Source organism: Chironomus tepperi, unplaced genomic scaffold (assembly GCF_022539635.2).
Source record: "Chironomus tepperi strain 1889 unplaced genomic scaffold, CSIRO-AGI_Ctep_v1 contig_89, whole genome shotgun sequence".
Taxonomy (NCBI): Eukaryota; Metazoa; Arthropoda; class Insecta; order Diptera; family Chironomidae; genus Chironomus; species Chironomus tepperi.
This window is the reverse complement of record NW_027226211.1, coordinates 1,175,594-1,195,873: the sequence shown is the minus strand read 5'-3', so window position 1 is coordinate 1,195,873 and position 20,280 is coordinate 1,175,594. Positions and strand designations below refer to the sequence as shown.

Sequence of the window (20,280 nt, the reverse complement as noted above, 5' to 3'; positions counted from 1 at the left end):
TTTTTTTCCTTCCTACATTCTTATTCTTATTCATTGCCATTTTTTCTGTGAATACAACAACAACAAATAACAAAGAAAAGAAATGAGCATAATATAAATAAATGGTTGTTTCTGAAGTATCATTCGAGAATTTTTTATGTCATTTTATAGAAATATTTACGTACATCATTTATGCATACATAAAAAATTTTGTTACAATGAAAATCGATTTTTTTAAGGCATGAATATTCCACAAATAAACATATTCTTCATTTCCAAGTTGCGTATTCGCACATCTTTCAAGCATCTCATCTCGACTACTTACTCATATCATGGATGTTTACCATTCAATTTTCATTTCAAGGATTCCTTTGCTTTCTTTTCATTCCTTTTCAATTGCTTAAATAAATGCTTATGAATTGTATGAAAATTTTTATGGATTTTTTGTAAATAGAATAATTGCTGAATTGGGGTGTAGAGATAAGGATGAGGAATTAAGTTGTTTTTTGGTAGATAAGACTTTTTTGTGCTGAATTTCGAGGTTAGAGTGAAATAAAAGCTTGATGAGAGTCGAACCTTGAATTCTTGGCCAATAAAAGGTTGATGGGGAATCGAACCTTCAACCATTGCGAAATAAAACCTTATTAAGAATCGAACCTTCAACCTTTAGGATTGTTGATTACAAAGGCAATGCAGACAAGCATCTTTTAACAATCAGGAAGCAGTGAGCGATCAAAAACCACTCTCCCAAAACCAAAATTTCCAATTTAGGGTTTCATGAAAAACTTCTTCTTTATTTTTGAGATACATACATGCAAATCAATACCATATCCCTGAAAACTCTTCTTCTTGGAATGAGGCTCTTGATTCAGACAGAGTAGCAAAACTTGATATTGCCAATTGGCAAAGGGCAACCAGGAATAGAGTCAGATCTAGACCTTCAACTTAGAGAGGCTTTAGATTATAGCTGATCTGTATGGCCAGCGAAGTTAGTAAGTACCAATTTCCATTACCCTAAGGCGCTACCTGGCTTTTTCAAGAAATAGAACCCCAAGATTGACGAAAAATAGGGAAAGGGAGAAATGGGTGTTAAGATTTGGGTCAAAAATCCTGTGCATCATCTGTTTCCTGTACGTAAATTTCTAAAAGATATCCAGAAAGTTCGATTTGTCCATAATTTTCGAGAACTTATGACTTCACCTCATGGGTGATCCATTGACAACTCTTACGACCAGCGAAGTCCTACTTCATCTACATTGGCCTTACAATCGAGTCCTTACAAATTGTCACTTTTGGATGATATATTAAGTCAATCAAAACAATCCAGCAGCCCACACTCCCATCCCCACCTACATATGCAAATCACACACCTGCAGCTCAATTTATAGAGATAAATAGACAGTAAATATCACAAATTATTACAAAACATTTGCGGTTCTGGGTTAATTGAGATATCAACAAAACCACTTTTTCTATTTTATGCATCACCTGAAGCTATGTCTATATGTCTCGGTACCTATAATTATATCAGTTACGACTTTGTTATTTTAAAGTAAACTTTATCACACCTTTTTTGTTCACGTAATTGTATTTAACGACAGTCAATTATTGCTGTGTGTTTTTTTGAGGAATTTATCAGCATAAAGTTGTCTAATTTTATTACAGGTAATCAACGAATCACTCAAATGAGCAATAAATTGCCTTAAAAATGGAAATTCTTGAGAAGTCAGAAACCATAAAAGTGGCAAGGAAAATTAAATTTAGTTCTTGTGAAAGAATCGATAAATGTGGATGGTAGTTGGTATGGGCTGGAGAGGGGGATAGGGGATATTGTGGGGGTTGGATCAGGATTGATCTGGACTTATATGGTTGCCATATCGCAACCTTAAAATTTCTACAAACTAACATTTTTCTTACATTCATAAAATTATTTTTTAAAAAATTTAAAATTTATTTTGAAAATTTTAAATATTTCAAAATTAAAAAAATTCAAATTTTAAAAATATTTCAAAATTTTTAAAATTTTAAAATTTAAAAATATTTAAATTTAAAAATTTGAAATTTTCAAAATTTAAATTGTTTAAAATTTAATTTTTGTTAAAATTTAATTTTGAAAAAAAAATTGATTTTGATAAATTTTAAAAACTTCATATTTAATTTTGAATTTAAAATTCCAAAATTTCAATTTTAAAAATTCAAAAATTCAATTTTGAAATTTTAAATTTTTAAATTTCAAAAATTTAAAATTTTTTAAAATTCAAAAATTTGTTTCGAAATTTAAAAAAAAATTGATTTAAAAATTTAAAAATTATAAACATTTTCAAAATTTTTTCTCTGCGTGTATAAAATTCCTTCCATCTTCCCTCAATAAACAACTTCACAACCTACACAACATAATTGAGATGTCTAAAAATGGAAGAAAGAAAGTCATTGAAAAACAAAGCAAAAAAATTCCTCTAGTAAGCATAAATAAATTGTCTATGCGCAGGAAGAGAATCAAGACGTAGAAAGAATGAGAGAAGATTGAAGAAAGAAAGAAAAAAATATTTTTATGTCCCGAGCATTAATGCTTTCAGCAATATAAATAAATAATAAAAAAGTGAGGAAAATGAAAGTTTTTTACTTCCTTTGTCGAGCGGATTTGCCTTGCAATAAATTCCTGATTTTATAGACTGAATGAATTTTATTCATTGTCATTTCATTCCATTCATCCAACAGCATTATAATGACGACAAGAATTTACTTTAAATGATTGAATTTTAGATGTCTTGAGGCCTGGATGATGGCGCGATTGACTGAAATTGAGGTTATGTTGACAAAATTTAATTGTATTTTGGATCTAATCCAGTAGTTCGCAACTTGTTTGCCGCGATATACTGAAAATCATACTGATCTAAGCTAACAACTCTGAAGAGCAATTTAGTCTGAACAATTTGGTCAAGCTTAAATGCTTGCTCAAAATTCAAAAATTCAATTCTTTGTTTACAATCTGAAATTTTGATGTTTTCTCAAAATTTAACCTTTCTGGACATAATTGCTTGTCATTTTATCGATCTTTTGGTAGTTAATATCTCAAAGTTGAACAATCAACATGTTATGAGCTTGTAAAATGTCTAAAAAGTACTTAAATTTGCAATTCTCCATAATTCTTTAGCAAATTCAATGTTCTAAGATGTACTAAAATTCTTTAATGTACTAAAGTAATAGAGTAGAATGTTCTAAATTTTGTTAAATGTTCACGATTTCATTCTTTATTTTAGTACATTGAAAATTTCATAAATTGTATACATTGAAATGCTAAATTAAGACGAAAAATTGAAGTTTTCTGTTTGTTTTTCAAGCTTTCGACCCAAAAAATCATGTTCTCATTATATCATAACTTTGAAAACATAGCTGTAAACTATATTCAAATTTATGATCAGTTATTTGACAAGAAACTATAACTTAATTAATGATGAGTTTAAATGACGTAAAAAATTACAATAGTATTTGCCATTTTGCATCGCATACATAAACATCATGCTTCGTAATGAAAAATTATGAAAAAATCGATTCTTCGGATAATTTTCAAAAAACGCATCCAAAATTGTTATACTAAATGTTCACAATTTTTGTATTTTAGTACATTGAAATTGATAAATCACTAATTTAAGTACATTATGTTTGTTTTACAAGCTTTTGAAATGTTAATATCATAACTTTGAACTATAAACTTGCAAATGATAAGGTAATTGACAAGAAACTAACGTAAAACTCGGAAATTGTCAACAATTTTGATTTTGTAAAGTAAACTTATTTAATTTGTAAATTTTAGTCTTTATAGACACGGTTTCTTGTCAAAACTGATCTTCTGAATTTACAGTCAAAGTTATGTATCAATATGCCAAAAGCTCACAAAACAAACAGAAAGTCCTTAAATTGACAAATTATGAGAATTTCAATGTACTAAAATGAAGAATCTTTTATTGGAAAGTTAATTAGATATCAAAACAGTGAATTTGTTCAAGCTTTATGATGTGGCCAGCAACAAAGTCAGATGAAAGGCCTTTAGCAATAACCTAGGCTCCAAGTAGGAGCATGGTTCCAGTAAGTAGCTAAAATGAAGAATCTGAAATTCTTAAAACTCATTTTAAATTAAGAAAAATCGTTACATCTTCTTAGTACAATTAATTAGAACAAATGTTGATATAAATTGAGAATCTTAGATTCCAATCCTCAAAATTATAGACTCAACAATTTAGCACAACCCAAAATCAAAGCCAAAACATTTATTTTCAAATAAAATCAGCATTGAACTAGAAGAAAAGTCAAAAAAATTACCATTAATATCAAGGTGAATTATTCGTCCATAAAGAATGTCATTACTTATTGAAAAGCCTTGAAAGTCAAATAAATTCTTTACCCCACAAAAAAAAATTTACTGATTTTGCTTTCTATTTTCCATTTATATATTAATGTAGTCATTCTCTTTTTGTCGATTCTTATCCCTGACCTCAATTTTGTTTTATTATTTTTATATCAATTTTTGTGTGTGTGTGTGTGTGTGTGAGGCTTCCTTCCTACCAATCATGAAAGAATAAATACATTGTGAGAATATAGAATATACAGCATAAGGATAAATAATGGCTTTTTTTTAATAAGTATAAAGTCGTCAAAAGCACTTAAAAGTTTTTCCTTCCTTCTTCAAGATTTGCCATAACGGCTTCATTTTGCCTCTTTTTCTTCCTATTTGTGCTTCATGCCTTATATCTGAAACAATATGTCCCTATTGTGTTCATCACTTTGACTACAATGAAGCAACTGTAACGTTGGTGATGATAATTTAAGAATGGTCTATAAGAGGAGATGGATATGGAAGTGTATTTGCTGTGCTAATGAACTATTGACATAGACACTTTATTTTGTAAATGTCCAATGGATTGTCGTTGAGATGAATATGTAATAATCTTGTAATTAATGATTTTTGTGGAATTAGATATTCTTGAAGTGACATCGATGGCTTTTGTGAGGATTTTGTGGGTTATTGAGTATTGAATCACTTGAAAGTTGGACATTTTTGAGTAATTTAGAGGAAGCTTTGGATTTTACATTGATTAATCATTGTGGAAACTGAATCATCTCAAGATCCACTTAACTTACAGTCTCATTAAAGTAAAATGCATGTTCAAGAAGCTTTATATTGAATTTAATACCTGATTCTAACAATTCTATTGATTATTTATGACTTTTGTACTAAATTTCAAAGTTGTTCTAAAAAATGTAAACAAAAAACGTAAACAAAGCAAATTTTTGAAATATTTTCATAAAATTATCCAATTTAGAAGTAATAATTGCAATATTTGACTTATTTAACTGATTCTTGCCAACTTTTTTAACCATTTTGAATGTTTTAGTAAAGATTTTAGTGTAAATTGAGATTAAAAATCAAAAATTAAAACTTGAAGTGGAGAAACAAAAATGGCGGAAATTTTTTTTACTGAATACACTGAATGCTGTGCATATGCATTTGTAAAATGATCCAAAATACGTTGAAAAGCCAACTGTGTCATATCCAAGAGAGAACAAACCAATTTTCCCAGTTTCCCGATTTTCCCAAATTTTCCGATTCTCCCAATCTTCTCGATTTTACCAATTTTCCTATTCGTTTTTCCTATTTCATCATCAAATGCGCTTCAATCCACATCCAAACCTAAAATTCAACCATTCTCAACCAATTTTTATTTTCCTTCCAATACGATAATCTACTTCCACTTCGTTATATCCCCAAAGCAAGCTCGCAAAAGAAAGCAAAGAAATCACAAACAGCAGCATTTATTTTAATAAATAATCCACATTGCTACTCTTTGAACTAAATCACATCAAGCAAAGCGAGCAATTTTCTTAGTTTTTATTTGTGTTTTGTGCTTCGTGATACAAAAAAAGTAAAATAAATCGCATGTATAAGGCAATAATAATTACGATGATATTAATGAATTGAGGCAAATATCCGGAAAACTTCAATTTTTTTGGGGCATTTTGGTCGGAAGCAATTTGAGTCTTAACTTAATTATTTCTGTCTGGGCTTTTGATTTCTTAATTTCCTATAATTTCTGACAGGAAGCATTATGGTGTAGTCACAAGGGAAGGTGGGGGAAGGAGGAGGGGTTGGAGTTTGGGGATCAATTCTAACCCAACACACTTTTTTGGAAAGAATTCTACAATTTTCTTGGGTTTTTTGTGAACAATATCTCAAAAATTTACCCTTTGTGACGCTTCTACTTTCCCCCAAAATCAGGGGTGTGTTGATAATGGAGGGAGAAGAGAGTTGGGTGTCAACCCTCTGTCACCTCTCCATTTTGGAAAAATCCTAAAAAACCCCTAACTTTTGCATCGCTCCACCTTTCCCCAAAATCAACAAACTAATCCACCCAACCCCACTCCAACCCCTTCCCCCTCTTCCACTTGAATACACCCCTGACAAGCATAAGGCAGAACATAATTTTCAGACTGAATGAGTTTAATCCAAAACAAATTTTGAAGACTACAATTTTTATCAAAATAGTTTTAGGCGACAAACATCAGGGGCGTTGCCACATGGTGGGGAATGAGTTTAAGAGGCCAACCCTCTCCCTCCCTTCTTTGTTTGGAAATCATTCTTCAATTTTGTAAAGATTTTCGTGAAAAATGCCAAAAATCTCCTGTATTCTTGGCGACGTAACCGTCAACCAAAGCACAACCCCCATTCCCCAAAATCACCAACCCCCTACCCCTAATTTCCTCTATCTCTGAATTCACCCACCCCTGACAACCATAAGGAACAGCATAATTTTCAGGCTGAATGACTTCAACCCAAAACAAAAACAAAGTTTTAAAGTCAGCAATTTTCAAAAAAGTTTTACAATTTTTCCCTAATTACTGAAGTAAATTGAGCACCCAACAAACATTAATCAGCACATTAAGGGTGCTGATCGTAATCGAAGTATTTTTAATTTATTCATTAAACGAATGAAAAAAAAATTAAATTGGAAAAGGGTTTGACATGACAAGCAATAAATATGCAATTTTAAAAATAATGAAATTATTGGTGCTCAAGGCTTAGTGACTTTCGAGTAGCTTGAAGCCTAATTATAGAGTCAGGCTAAGTGGATTTTGTAGTAAATTGAAACTTGACTTTTTTTTATGATTTGATTATCGGAGATCAATTTTCAATAATGAGATATTAAATTTTATGGTCATTTTATTAAAATGTACAGCTACATTCATTGCTTGATGTTTTATTATTATTGATGTTGTTGTTCTGATATGTTCTGATGTGTGTATGAGATAAAATTATTGGCTTTTTGGGTTCTTGTTTTATTGGACAAATTGGTTGAATGTTAAAGCTTGGATTTAAAGCTTGGTTTGGGTTTATTTGAAGCAGAGCTCGAAGTCGACTCCAATTTTGTATGGAATTTATTCGACTTGAGTTGATTTTTCTATACTAAATCCTAGTCGACTTCGAGATTGAGTTGACTTTTTCATACAAAATCCTTTTTGGAGCTCTGATTTGAAATTTGAAGCGATTTTGAAGCTACAGAACTTATCTTTGTGTTTTGAACGCTAGTTTGTGATTACTTTGAACGTTTAACAACAGATAATTCAAGAGATTAGTGATTAATAAGCTTAAAACTGCAAAAATGTGCTTTTGTTTACAAATTTTCAAAATTGATTTTCCCCTAAAATGTTCAAATGTGCATTTGTTTGCATAATTTTTAAGTTGATTTTCCCCTAAAATATTCAAAAAAGCATTTGTTTACATAATTTTAGTTGATTTTGCCTAAATAGTTCAAAAGGTTTGCAACTATGAAGAATTCCATGTTGTTGTTTACATTCTGAAATTTTATGTTGTTTTGCCAAAATAAAGACATTCTTGACCTAATTGAATGTCATATTATTGATCTTTTGTTAGTAAACAGTTCAAATTTATGTATTTAACATTTTATAAGCTTGTAAAATGTCTAAAAAGTACTTAAATTAGCAATCTCCCAAAATATTGCAAAATAATGTATTTTTTTACAAATTTTTGGGTTGATTGCCCATTTAAAAAAAATTTTAAAGGGCATCCAACTACGAAGTATTAAAAATCTCCTAAAGCATTATAAAAGGGTAAACAACTACGAAAAAGTAAAAAATCCTTTGATCATTTGCAAATTCTCAATATTGAAATTACTCAACTACTCAAAAACCCAAATACTTGTTTGAACATTTTTTAAAGGGGCATTCAACTACGAAAAACTAAAAAATTCAAAACCCATTTAAAAAATTCAAAGGGGTGTGAAACTACGACATTTCTATATTTTGAAAAGAAAAATGACAAAATCATTCAAAATTCTCAATTTAAAGTCCAATTACAATCAAAACTAACCTAAAATCACAGTAATTACACAGGATTTACTCTCAAGAACCCATAATTCCAATAATGATCAATTATTTATATCAAAAACGCATTAATCAAAGCTCAAAACATGATTGAAAGCTGCTAAATTTGAAATTCTCACGATAACCTTGATCTACATCCTTAACATTGCCATTTAATACCTTATTTGATAACAATAAATTCCTTTAATAATAATTTCAAGGTTAGATAACAAAAATCTCAATGAAAAAATAACAAATTGTTCTATTTTTTGCGACGCTTTATATAATTTTTAATGTTATTTTTTTCTTCATTATCAGCAGCCATGACTCATCATTTTTCTGTGTTTTATCACTGTATGGTTGGGTTATTTTTTTGCCATCAAAACAAGATATAAACCAGAGTGTGGCCGACTTAAATTCGACACTAGATTGTCGAAAAATTCGAACATTTCGGACTCAACTTATTTTAAAATACAAATTTCCGTTACGAAGAAAAATAAAAGTAACGGTCAAAAAAAATTCGAAAATTAACGGTCAAAAAAAATTTGAAAATTAACGGTCAAAAAAAATTGAAAATTAACGGTCGTTTTTTGAGAAAGCCACACTCTGATATAAACAATCAATTACGTACTGAAAAATCATGAAATATTGACTTGCTTTGTCACCTTTTTTTATTCTGTTGAATAATTTGAAAGTAGGTGTCAAAACAACTTATTGATCTATCAGAATTTGTGATTGAAGGATATGGCAACAAGAATCATGACTTCTTTTTTAGAGATTTATTCTGTTTGATGCTAAAAATAGCAACTTTGTGTCAAATGTATTATTTTAGAAACATAAATTGATAGCAATATCACATTCTGTGTAGCTGAATCATCTTAGACACTGAATTGTTCATTTAATTTGTTCATTCATAGAACGTAAGTGACGTATAATTCTACAGTAGAGTGACGGAGCTTAATTTTGAGTAAAATAAATTGCTTTAAAGAATGAAATCATGTGAAAAAAGAGTTTGAATCTTAATTTGACGGTTATTTTTTAGATTGTTGGTTTTCAAATAATTTGGAGCCTTTAAAGTTCAAATAAACTTTGACCGTTAATTTTCAAATTTACTTGATTCTTGACTTTTGAATAATTTTTGAAAGGAAGTTTTCAAATTTTTTCGAACCGTTAATTTTCAATGTTTATTTTTTGACCGTTAATTTTCAAATAATTTTTGACCGTTATTTTTCAAATATTTTTTGGCCGTTAATTTCCAAATTAAGTTTAGTCGTTATTTTTCAAATACTTTTTAACCGTTAATTTTTTTTTTCACCGTTAATTTTCAAATTTCTTATAGCCGTCAATTTTAAATAATTTTTGACCGTTAATTTTCAACTTTTCAAATCATTTCTTAATGCTCATGAGCTCAATCACAATTCTAATCCAGAATCTTCATCAAAAAATCAATATTTTAATAAATTCAATTACTTTTTCACAGCCCACAGAATCCAGAATATGCCAACTCAATAGAGAAATCCCTAAACAGCAACAGATATTTATAAATTAAATTATTTGAAGCCCATTCATTTTCATTAAAAGTCAAAATTTAATTTCCCATTCATCACTTCCTAAGAACTGATGCCTCTCAAAGCTTTCGATTGGAAGTAAAATATTTGCTAAATGTCAAACATCACAACAATTGATTAAAATTTGAAAATTTTGAAAATTTTTTGTTCTCATTTCAATAAATTTTCTACCGATTTATAATCGAAAAATGAGTTTTTTAGGAAAAGATATCACGCTATGAGTATTTATAAATCACGAAATGAATTAAGAAGCAATGAAGAAAAAGGCCAAAATACACAGAAATTTAACACGTGAGTGCTGATACAATTTTATCTTTTTTATATCGAATTTTCTCAAATGGAAATGATGTTGGTTTTGTTTGTCCGTCTGGCCAATCAATTGACCACAAAAATCACTATTTTTTAAATTTTAGATGACCGTTATTTTTCAAATTTTTGTTGAATTATCAAATATTTTTTGAATTTTCAAATATTTTTTGGCTGTTATTTTTCAAATTTTAGTTGACCGTTGAACTTTTGAATATTTTTTTGTCCGTTATTTTCAAATTTTTTGTTGACCGTTGAATTTTTAAATATTTTTTGACCGTTATTATTCAAATTTTTATTGATCGTTGAATTTTCAAATATTTTTTTTGACTTTTATTTTTCAAATTTTTGATAACCGTTAAATTTTCACATATTTTTTGAATGGTGTTTTTCAAATTTTTGTTGTCCGATAAATTTTTGAATATTTTTTGACCGTTACATTTTCAAATTTTTGTTGACCGTTAAATTTTCAGATATTTTTTTGCCATCATTTTTCAAATTTTTGTCGATCGTTCAATTTCAAATATTTTATGACAATTAATTTCGAATAATTTTGATGAGTATTTTTCAAATTTTGAATGATCGTTAAATTTCAAACTTGGATCATCCTTAAAATTTCAAATATTTTTCAACCGTTATTTTTTTAAACAAAATTAGATACTAAAATTGTATTTTGCGCTTTTAATCAGTCACGCATGACCCTATCAATACAAGTTTTTTTCTTGATAAATTTTTCATGAATCACGTCGGTGTGAGTTAGTTCGTTAATTTACCACAGAATAAAAATATTGTATAAATTTATCTTACGTCAGTTGTTTTGACAGAAATGAGAGATTTCAACATACCCTTCATATTGCGAGGCAGCTTTCCCATACTTTTTTTTTCTTTTTTTTTTTTGATTTCGCGTGCTTATCGACAATGAGACGATAAATGTATAGGAAAGATAAAGTTTCTTCTTTCCAGATTTTCTGTCTGTTATACTTTTTGTTGTTGTTGTTATAACGAAAACAAATTTTCAATGTTATTTATTTCACTTATGAATTATATTTTTTGCTCAGCTTGATTAATGTCAGTAGCTGAATGTTGAGTAAATAAAAATATTAATCTACTCTGTTTTATTTTTGTGGATATTTTAAATGCCACGAGATTTCTCTTTTTTTTTCCTTGTAAAGTGGAATTAAATTACGTTGCTTGTGTACGCTAATTAATTAATTTAATTAGAAGAAAATTAGTGTTGCTGAATAACTTTTTTTTTTTAACTTCTATTGGATCTTTTAATTTACATTTCACGATTTTCTGTTTAGCACTTTAATTAGCTTCTAATGTACGACAAAAATCTGCTTTTTTTCTAACTAATGAAAAGAAATAAAAAATTTTCCGGACCATTTGTTAATTTATTTAATTTTTTGACTAAAACTTCAATCAGGCATGAAACGCAAATGTCGTTCATTAATGAAATGGATTTTTAGACTCTATTGACTCTATGACATGTCTTATATTCACTGTTGTGGCATGAGATTTAGAGACAGGAATGGAAAAATTAACACATGAAGCTAAATTTGATCTTTTTTCACATTTTCTTATTCTTCAATAATGTGATTTGTATAATGATTCAGATCTTTAATTATCTAAAGTCACGACTTAGTGATTGAAAATTGAAATTTGGCCAAATTATCAAAAAATAATTTTTTGAAAGAAGTTTTTGAACTGAATTTCAAAGATTTTGTGCTAAATTTCTAAATAATCGAACTTAATTTAGAATCTTTCGAATCAAGTTTTTTGAATTAAATTTTCGAATTTTTTGGATTAATTTTCGAATTTTTTGAACTAAACTTGAATTGAATCTCGAAATTTTGAGCTAAATCTTAATTTTTTGGAACGAAATCTCAATTTTTCGAACTAGATTTTGAATTGGTAGAATTTAATTTCGAATTTTTCGGATTTAGTCGAAATCTTTTAAATTTTGTTTTAAAATTTTTGCACTGAAATTCGAAATTTTTGGAGCAAATTTTGAATTTTTCTAATTCTTTTTGAACTTAAACGTGAATTTTTTGAACTCAACTTCGAATTTTTTTAACTAAATTTGAACTTTTCGAACTAAATCACGATTTTTTTTTAAATCAGAATCTCGAATTTTTTGAACTTAATCTCAAATTTTTCAAAAATAAAATTGCGTTAAATTCTTCACACAATTTTTCAAAAATAAAATTGAGTAAAATTCTTCACATTTTCGAAAAAAAAATTCGAAATTCATTTTTAACAATTCGAACTCGAAAAATCTTTATTTAATCTTTTTCTTAGTTTCGCACTCCATAATCCGAAGTATTAGATCCTCTACTATATCTATGATTCATCCAAAAATATGACTTTTTAAATGGAATTGTCACAAAAGTGTTAATATATTAATCAACATGGATCTAAATCTGAGATTGTTAACTATTTAAATTTCCAATTTATTATGGGTATTTATGTTTAGCTCTCCTACTACATAATTGGACACGATGATTCATTTTGTTAGGGATTTTCCAGGCAAAAATTTGAATCATTTATCAGATTCATAGCCAGAAAGAGGAGTTTTTGGATTATTTTCATTAAAAATGGCAAATTGAAGAACTTTTTTTGTTTCAAAAATTAGGGGAGGAGAGGTTGGGGGAGGGGAGTATCAGGTGGTTGACCCCATAACCCTCATCTCGCTTACGCCCCTACCCTAATTCATGGAGGAATAAACAATAAAGTCTAAAAAATCCAATTCATAAATCAACACCATTTGAGAATAACCTCAAAAAGTCAAAAAAAAAAAAACATTTTCCATCTTATTACTCTAAATAACAATTTTCAGGAAATTCCACATTCACATGCATCTTCAACTGATGAAAAATCATTTCTCATAAAAAACTTTTGTCCGAAACGCACACAGTCACATGTTTATTCACTCTTATTTGTATAATTAATAGTTCTATAATCTGTCTCACTCTCGAACACGAACAGCTGCTTGCATAATTCTTGTTCCTTGTCACTACACTCACTCCAAAATGTTTACATTCTATTCCAATTAATTTTTTTCTCTCAACGTTTATTATTATTTGTTGTGTAAATAACTAAATTACACTATGGGACGGAATTATAATCAATTGAAGAAGAAAGTATGAAAAATCAATTATTTTTTTTGCTCGACTTTACCCACTCTTTTGTTCTCGATAATTGACGTATTATATTCAGGAAAATATAGAACAATTTATGACATTTCGCGCCGCGCACGCAGTTAAACAGCGACTGAACTCTATAATTACGTATATATATTTTTTACTTCTCTCTCGCATTCTCTGTTATGATTGTGTATTACATGACTGTATGTGATATAGAAAATATACACACATTTTCCCGAGCGACACATTATAAATTGTGATAATTATATGATTAATTAACAAATCGATTCAATTTAAATTTGATTTTGATGGAAAAAATATTTTCAATTACTTAGCGATAATGTTGAAGTTAATTAAGAACTCATGTCTGTGTGTTTTAATTAAAATTCAAAATGTGTTGACAGGTTATTGAAAGTTGATGCAGGAGTCTGAGAGAAGGACAAGGTGCAAATGTGGTGATTAGCTGTTTTTGTAAGACTTGAGTTAATTATAGTAATTTTGAAATGTAAATTGGATTTTTGTGTATTTTTAACTTAGTTCAGTCTTATTTTCTACATTGTATTAAGAATTCGAATTGAATTGGCTGGATTAATCTCAAATTAAGCAAAAATTACTCAAATTCAGCGAAAATTTACTCAAATTTAGCTTAGATTCGCACAAACTCAGCTTAAAATTAGTAAAGATTCAGTACAATTCAGCTGAATACAGTAAAAATTGAACTTAATCACGATCATTTCTGCAAAAATAAGTTAAATTCAACAAATTTTTAGAATATTCAGTTTGATTCAGCACAAACTTAGCCTTAATTTTCACAAATTTAGCTCGATTTAGCACAAACTTAGTAAAAATTAGTTCAATTCAGCTAAATTTGTTATAATTCAGCTTTATTCAGCACAAATTTAGCTTAATTCATAACATACTTAGCTCAATTCAGTACAAAATTAGAAATAATTTGGCTTGATTCAGCTAAAATTTAGTACAATTCTGTTTGATTTATCACAAATTTAACTTAACTTATCACAAACTTAGCTCAAATCAGTTCAAACTCAAGAATAAATTAGATCAATTCAGTTTAGATCAGCAAAATTTTGCTACAATTCAGCTTAATTCAGCACAAATAAAACGTAATTCTTCATAAAATTTGCTCAATTCAGCAGATATAAGTCTAATTCAGGACAATTTTAATACAAATTCAGCTCAATTCAGCATAAGATTAGATCAGTTCAGCTGAATTCAGGAAAATTTTGTTAGATGTCAGCTTGATTTAGCACGAGCTCAACATAATCTATCACAAATTTAAATCAATTTAGCACAAATTTAGAAATTATTTGGTTTTATTCAGCTAAATTGAACAGCATTTTACCTTGGTTCAGCACAAGTTCAAGCTAATTTAATTGTAAACTTAGCTCAATTCAGCACAAATTCAGTAAAAATTCAAATTGATTCAGCTCAACTCAGCAAAATTCGAATAAATTTACCACAAATTCAGCATCAGTACAAATAAATTCAGCATTAAATAAACGCTTACATTTTAATAAACATAATACAAATAAAAAGAGATTTTCAAAATAATTTCGACACATCAACAACATCTGCTGATTTTGAAAAGCATATCAAGCATATTCTGTAATTCCACTTTAAAATGTATTACTTTCTAGCTCGGAACAACAATTTTTCGATAAGCGATTTTGTTCGTATATTCTTCAAAATACACGTCGATTCCAATATCAAACACAATTACAAGTTCTATTGCAATATGAAGCTTATCGATAAAGTCATTCACTTATCTTTAACACACATTTATAAAAAAAAAAAAAAAGTGAGTACAAAAGTGCATGATCGAAAAAATAAGAACCTTCCCCCTCGTGCTACTCCGCGTGAAATTAAAGATAAAAAAATGAGTCACGATTTTGATATGCATTGGTTTGTACTGTCGTATCGTCAGCTCCTGCTATCTCTTTTTCATTATATTGCAGTGACTACAATGATAATGTAGCTAGTGAGAAGCTTACAACAGAAATAAAAATGTGCTCTACTTCAGGGCTGCATGGAATCGTTCATTGGCTTTTTACTTTTTTATCATTTTTTTGTTGCTCATTTTCAATTTTTTTATTTCTTTTGAATAGCTTGTTAGAGCTATTGAAAAATTTGTGCTTTTTTGGGTTAGCTGTTGAGTGTTTGCAGCATATCTGCAAAAATCCTTGATATATGAAATTAAGTTGAATTCAAAATTATTTTATAAAATTCAATATAGTTTAATTAAGGTTATTGTTTCTAATGAACCATGATATTTGGCTGATGCGTTAACATTTCATTATTTATGGATCAGTGAGTTTGAATTGTGGATTTTATTGATGAATTTACGGAGAATTGTTTGTTTTCTGAGAATATATGTAATTATGTGATTAAAATTCAATAAAGTTGGTTTTTGATTGAAGTTTTTCAATTTATATACAAAATTAAGTGTTATTTTTCAGAATTGAAACCGTTAAAGTCAACAAAAATTTGAATTTTGTGTAGTAAAATTTCTCACATTTTTCATTTTACACTTAAAGTTTTAAATTTCAATTTTAAAGGCCGATTCTCGGTATATTGTTGATTAGAGCATGTAAATTGATATAAAAAAGTGGCAAGAATTCATTAATAACTTACAATTTCACAATGAGTAACAGAAAATGATAAAATTTTGTAAAACTGTTGCCTAAATTTGAAATTTATTACAAAAAATTTAACACGTTTTTAATTTTACACTAAAAGTTTTAAATTACAATTTTAAAGTTCATATTGGAGTATTACGTTGATTAAATGATGTAAATTGACAGAAAAAAAGTGGCAACAATACGCTAATTATTTACAACTTTGTATTTTCAAGCAAAAAATAGTCAAATTTTCAAATTTTTTACGAAAAACTCCTTTGTTTACTTTTTTCCATGCAAATTTTCTATGTAAATTCAACTTGAAATCAATTAACAAGACAAATTTCCCAAAGACAACATCCAAAAACTTTTATCTCCGGAGATTTCATTCCAACTTTCAACAACTCATTACAATTTTAATCAAACCACCTAATGGCACTCGAGCTTCACATAAAATTTGCATTTGCTAGATGAATTTCCACTCCATTCCCATAATTTGTTAGCTAATTGCCAAAGTTAAACACAATTTATTCAAAAGTAAACCAATTTTCATAGTGGAATTTACATGAACTGCAGCATACGGGAATGTTTGGCAAGTTCATGGATCTCAAACTGCATTACGTAAGTTATTTTCATCCACAAAATTGCTCGGCAAACAGAGTAAAAAAAAATTGTTATTTGAACACAAAATGGATTTTATTCACGACAAAATAAAAAAGTATATTGGAACATGCACCGATATAGTAACCAAGCAATTCATTTCACTCACAATATATTCAGCCAAATTCAATTCATTTCAATATTTTTTTTTCTTTTATTTGTTATGAAAATGGAAGAGCTTGTTGTGAACATAAAAGTTATGAACACACAAAAAAAAATATGTAGATATATATAAATTTTCATTTTTAAATTGAATTACATTTTTCACGAGCGCGAGAGAGAATTTATACTTTTTTTTTGGTGAATAATGAACATAAATTGATAGGAAATGGTAGATTATTGTGAGATTAGGACGCATTTTAATGAGATTTTCATTAATTTAATGATTATTGAAAGGAATTTTTAAGAATTTTTAATTTTTTTTTGATTGTATAGTTTCATGCCCCTTGGAATTTTCAGGCTAGATTTTTAGAGGCTGTTCCATTATTACACTTTACGGTAGCGATTTACATTTTACGGCTGATAACGGCAAAAAATGCTATTCACCGAATCTTGCCGCTTGGGCATCATAATAAAAGTGTAGTTGCATGCCCCTCGAAATGCGAAAATTGAGTTATTTCAAGTTTCAAGCTTTTAGATAGCTCTGTGTAGATTAGAATATGTTCTTTTATGGTTTTACACATAAATTATAGAGTTGGACATAAGTTATAGAGTAGGACAGACAGACAAAAAACCTCCACAACAAATTTTCCCCATAAAAACACCTAAAAAAACAAAAAGAATGAATGAATGAATGATAAAAACAGTAGCAGTCGAGAATTTATAGCTTCAATATCTGTAGCATATACATATAAATGCTATTCAACCCATTCGTCGAGAGATGCGCATTAAATTAAAAATCATGAACAATAAATTTGCAAATAACAAACAGAAAATAATTTTCATTTTTCCTCAATTTTATAAATTTTCCATAGAAAATAATCAGTGAATCGAGCTTAATTTTTCAATCAAATTTAAATAAATTTAACATAACTTTTTTTTGTTGCTGTATCTATTTGGAAAACCTCATAAACCACAGCATTAATATCTCACTGATGTGTGAAATTTTTCAATGAGAAATCAGCTGAACAAAACTTGATGATTTATTGCATCACGAATAATTTACGATTTCGAAATTGAATAAATTATGAACGATTCGATTGCAATATGTCGACGTTGATAAAAATTGACAGTAATAATACAATAAATTGATGGAATATAATTGTTTAGGGAATATGTGAATAATTTTAAATCATTTTATGACAAAAATTAGCTCGAGCAGCTCAATCGTGATTAACACAATTCGGATAGTCGATCAGGAATTCGGTCCAAACTGGTTTGACTCTGACAAGATATCCGATTCGGCTTAAATCTGTTCCAACCGGTTATCATCGATTCCAACCGGTTCTCACCAACTCAAACTGGTTCTAATCGGGTTCGTCAATCCACTGCACTCAAATATAGACCTACAGTTCAAAGTTGGATTCATCCCACGTCTTTGACGACATTACAGCCAATTTCCCATGCAGAGACTCGAACCAATGATCATAGGGTCGGTCTACAATAATTAAGTACCGAAGTACTAATCCAATCCTCCACCGAGCCACTTCGACTCAAATAACTAAATTGTGCCTTTTTATCCTCAATTTCCACACAAAAAAGCCCAATTCCTTTACTCATCTATTAACGCACAGCATGGAAGTGAAAGCTCTTTTCAGTCTTTTTTTTTTACGTACACGCACATACAGTATTGTAAATGTGAATGTCAAATAGGCAGTCAAGAGAATTGGAAGAGATGTAATGTCATTGAAAATAATTTTTTTTTTTGTAATTTAATGGAACTTTTTTATTTATTTTCTCCCAATGGAAAGTGCTTTAAAAGTTAATGTTTGTCTTTCTATGGAACTAGTAACTGAATGAAAGCTTTTGACGGTTCCATTAATCATTAAATTGGCAGTATGGGTTGCTTGGGAATTGAATCACAAAATGATTTTCATGTTTTTTGGTTTCTTTTTAAGGATGCTGAAGAAGTTGGTTGATGAAATTTGAGGGTTTGTAAGTTATTGGGACAGATTGGTGCTGGGAATTTTAAAATTAGATGCTAAAATGGGCCGAGAATAGCTCTGAGACGCATATGATTTCAAGCCAGAGTGTGGTCGCCTCAAATTCGAGTTTTTTTCGACATTGGATTGTCGAAAAATTCGAACATTTCGAACTCAACTTATTTTAAAATAAAAATTTACGTTACGAAGAAAAGTAAAAGTAACGATCAAATAAAATTTGAATTTTAACGGCAAAAATATTTTTTTCAAGCTTTGGATCTGCATAGTTTAACTTTATGCTCTTTTAAGAGAAATGGGAGTTGTTGAGTTATGACGTCTAATATTTATTGAGGGACATGGGGTAAGAAATAGGGGATCGATGAGGGAAAAGAAGGGCAGATGACTATACGGAAAGTCTCGGTCTTGGTGTACGCATCGGGAACCCTTAGTTGACAGAGACAGTACTGCATTTTGAATTGGAAATTGGCAAGCAGAAGCCAGCGATTGAATCAGCTTCAGGCGGCATCTGATTGAAGCTATGGATCCCAATTGATCTGAATGGCCAGCGAAGTAAGGATGGGTGGGATGAGGCAGGGTGTCGAGATTTCGACACGCCTCAAACAAACAGGAAGTAAGGTTCAAAAAAATTATTCTTCACGTTACGTAATAAGTGAACATCCCACAATGATAAATGCCTAAAAATATCCTTTATTCATCCACAGCAAAAAAATCCGTAATAAAAAATAATATTTTATGTATTTCAGATATAAATAATGATGACGATGTGCCATTCTTCTCGTATTTGTCTGATTCATATTCTTATTTTTTTGCACACTAACGGAATTAGGAAATCAATCAAATTTCATATCATGAAATGTGGACTGAATCAATTTCGACTGATAATCCTCTTTAAGCTTTCGAGGACTTTTCTTCTAACCTCATCTAGAATTTCTGCTAACCGCAGCAAATTTTTGTATTTTTATTCATAACTTGTAGGATATGAGTTTTGGAGAGAATAAGGACGTAAAAAAAGAAGTAGAATTTGATAAGGCTGAATAACTTCATTCATTTTTCTTATTTTAAAGACACATAAAGTTGTAGCAATTTATCTTAATGCTTCGAGATGATGACGGTTGAAGACCGGCGAATTGTTTTTGGAATTTTTGGATATAAATATTTTGAGTTCTTAAGGAATGATCAAGTTTGGGGGAAGTTTACGGTTATTATTCTTCATTTTGAATTTTAAAAGTAATTTTTGTAGATTATCTTGCTTAAAAAGCTCATAAAAAGGAACTGGAAGTACAGAAAGTTAAGTACTTAACTCAGTGGAGTTGTAATCATCCACAACAATCAGTTACTAGAGCTTGTAAAGCTTAAAAATGAGGAAATTACAAAGAAATTTCAGAAAGTCAACAAAACTTAACGAAAAATCATTCAAATTTTAAAAAGCCTTTGATTTTCAAATTGATAAAACACGTTAAAATAAGAATTTTCCATAATTTCTCAAAATCATTCAAATTACAAAAAA

At 29.0% G+C, this 20,280-nt stretch overlaps 1 protein-coding gene across 7 annotated transcripts in view; it reads right to left on the bottom strand.

The window, feature by feature from the left end:
- The window catches only part of kcc (solute carrier family 12 member kcc), a 124,328-nt gene that overhangs the window by 51,290 nt on the left and 52,758 nt on the right, over positions 1–20,280 (bottom strand). The window contains exon 1 of one of the 7 annotated variants that reach the window (XM_070635516.1): positions 11,075–11,305. The exons of the other annotated variants lie outside the window; for them this stretch is intronic. Coding sequence (XP_070491617.1) covers positions 11,075–11,102 — 28 coding nt within the window. The 5' untranslated portion in view covers positions 11,103–11,305. Of the gene's footprint in view, positions 1–11,074; positions 11,306–20,280 lie in introns of those variants that run through there. 7 annotated transcript variants of the gene reach the window in all.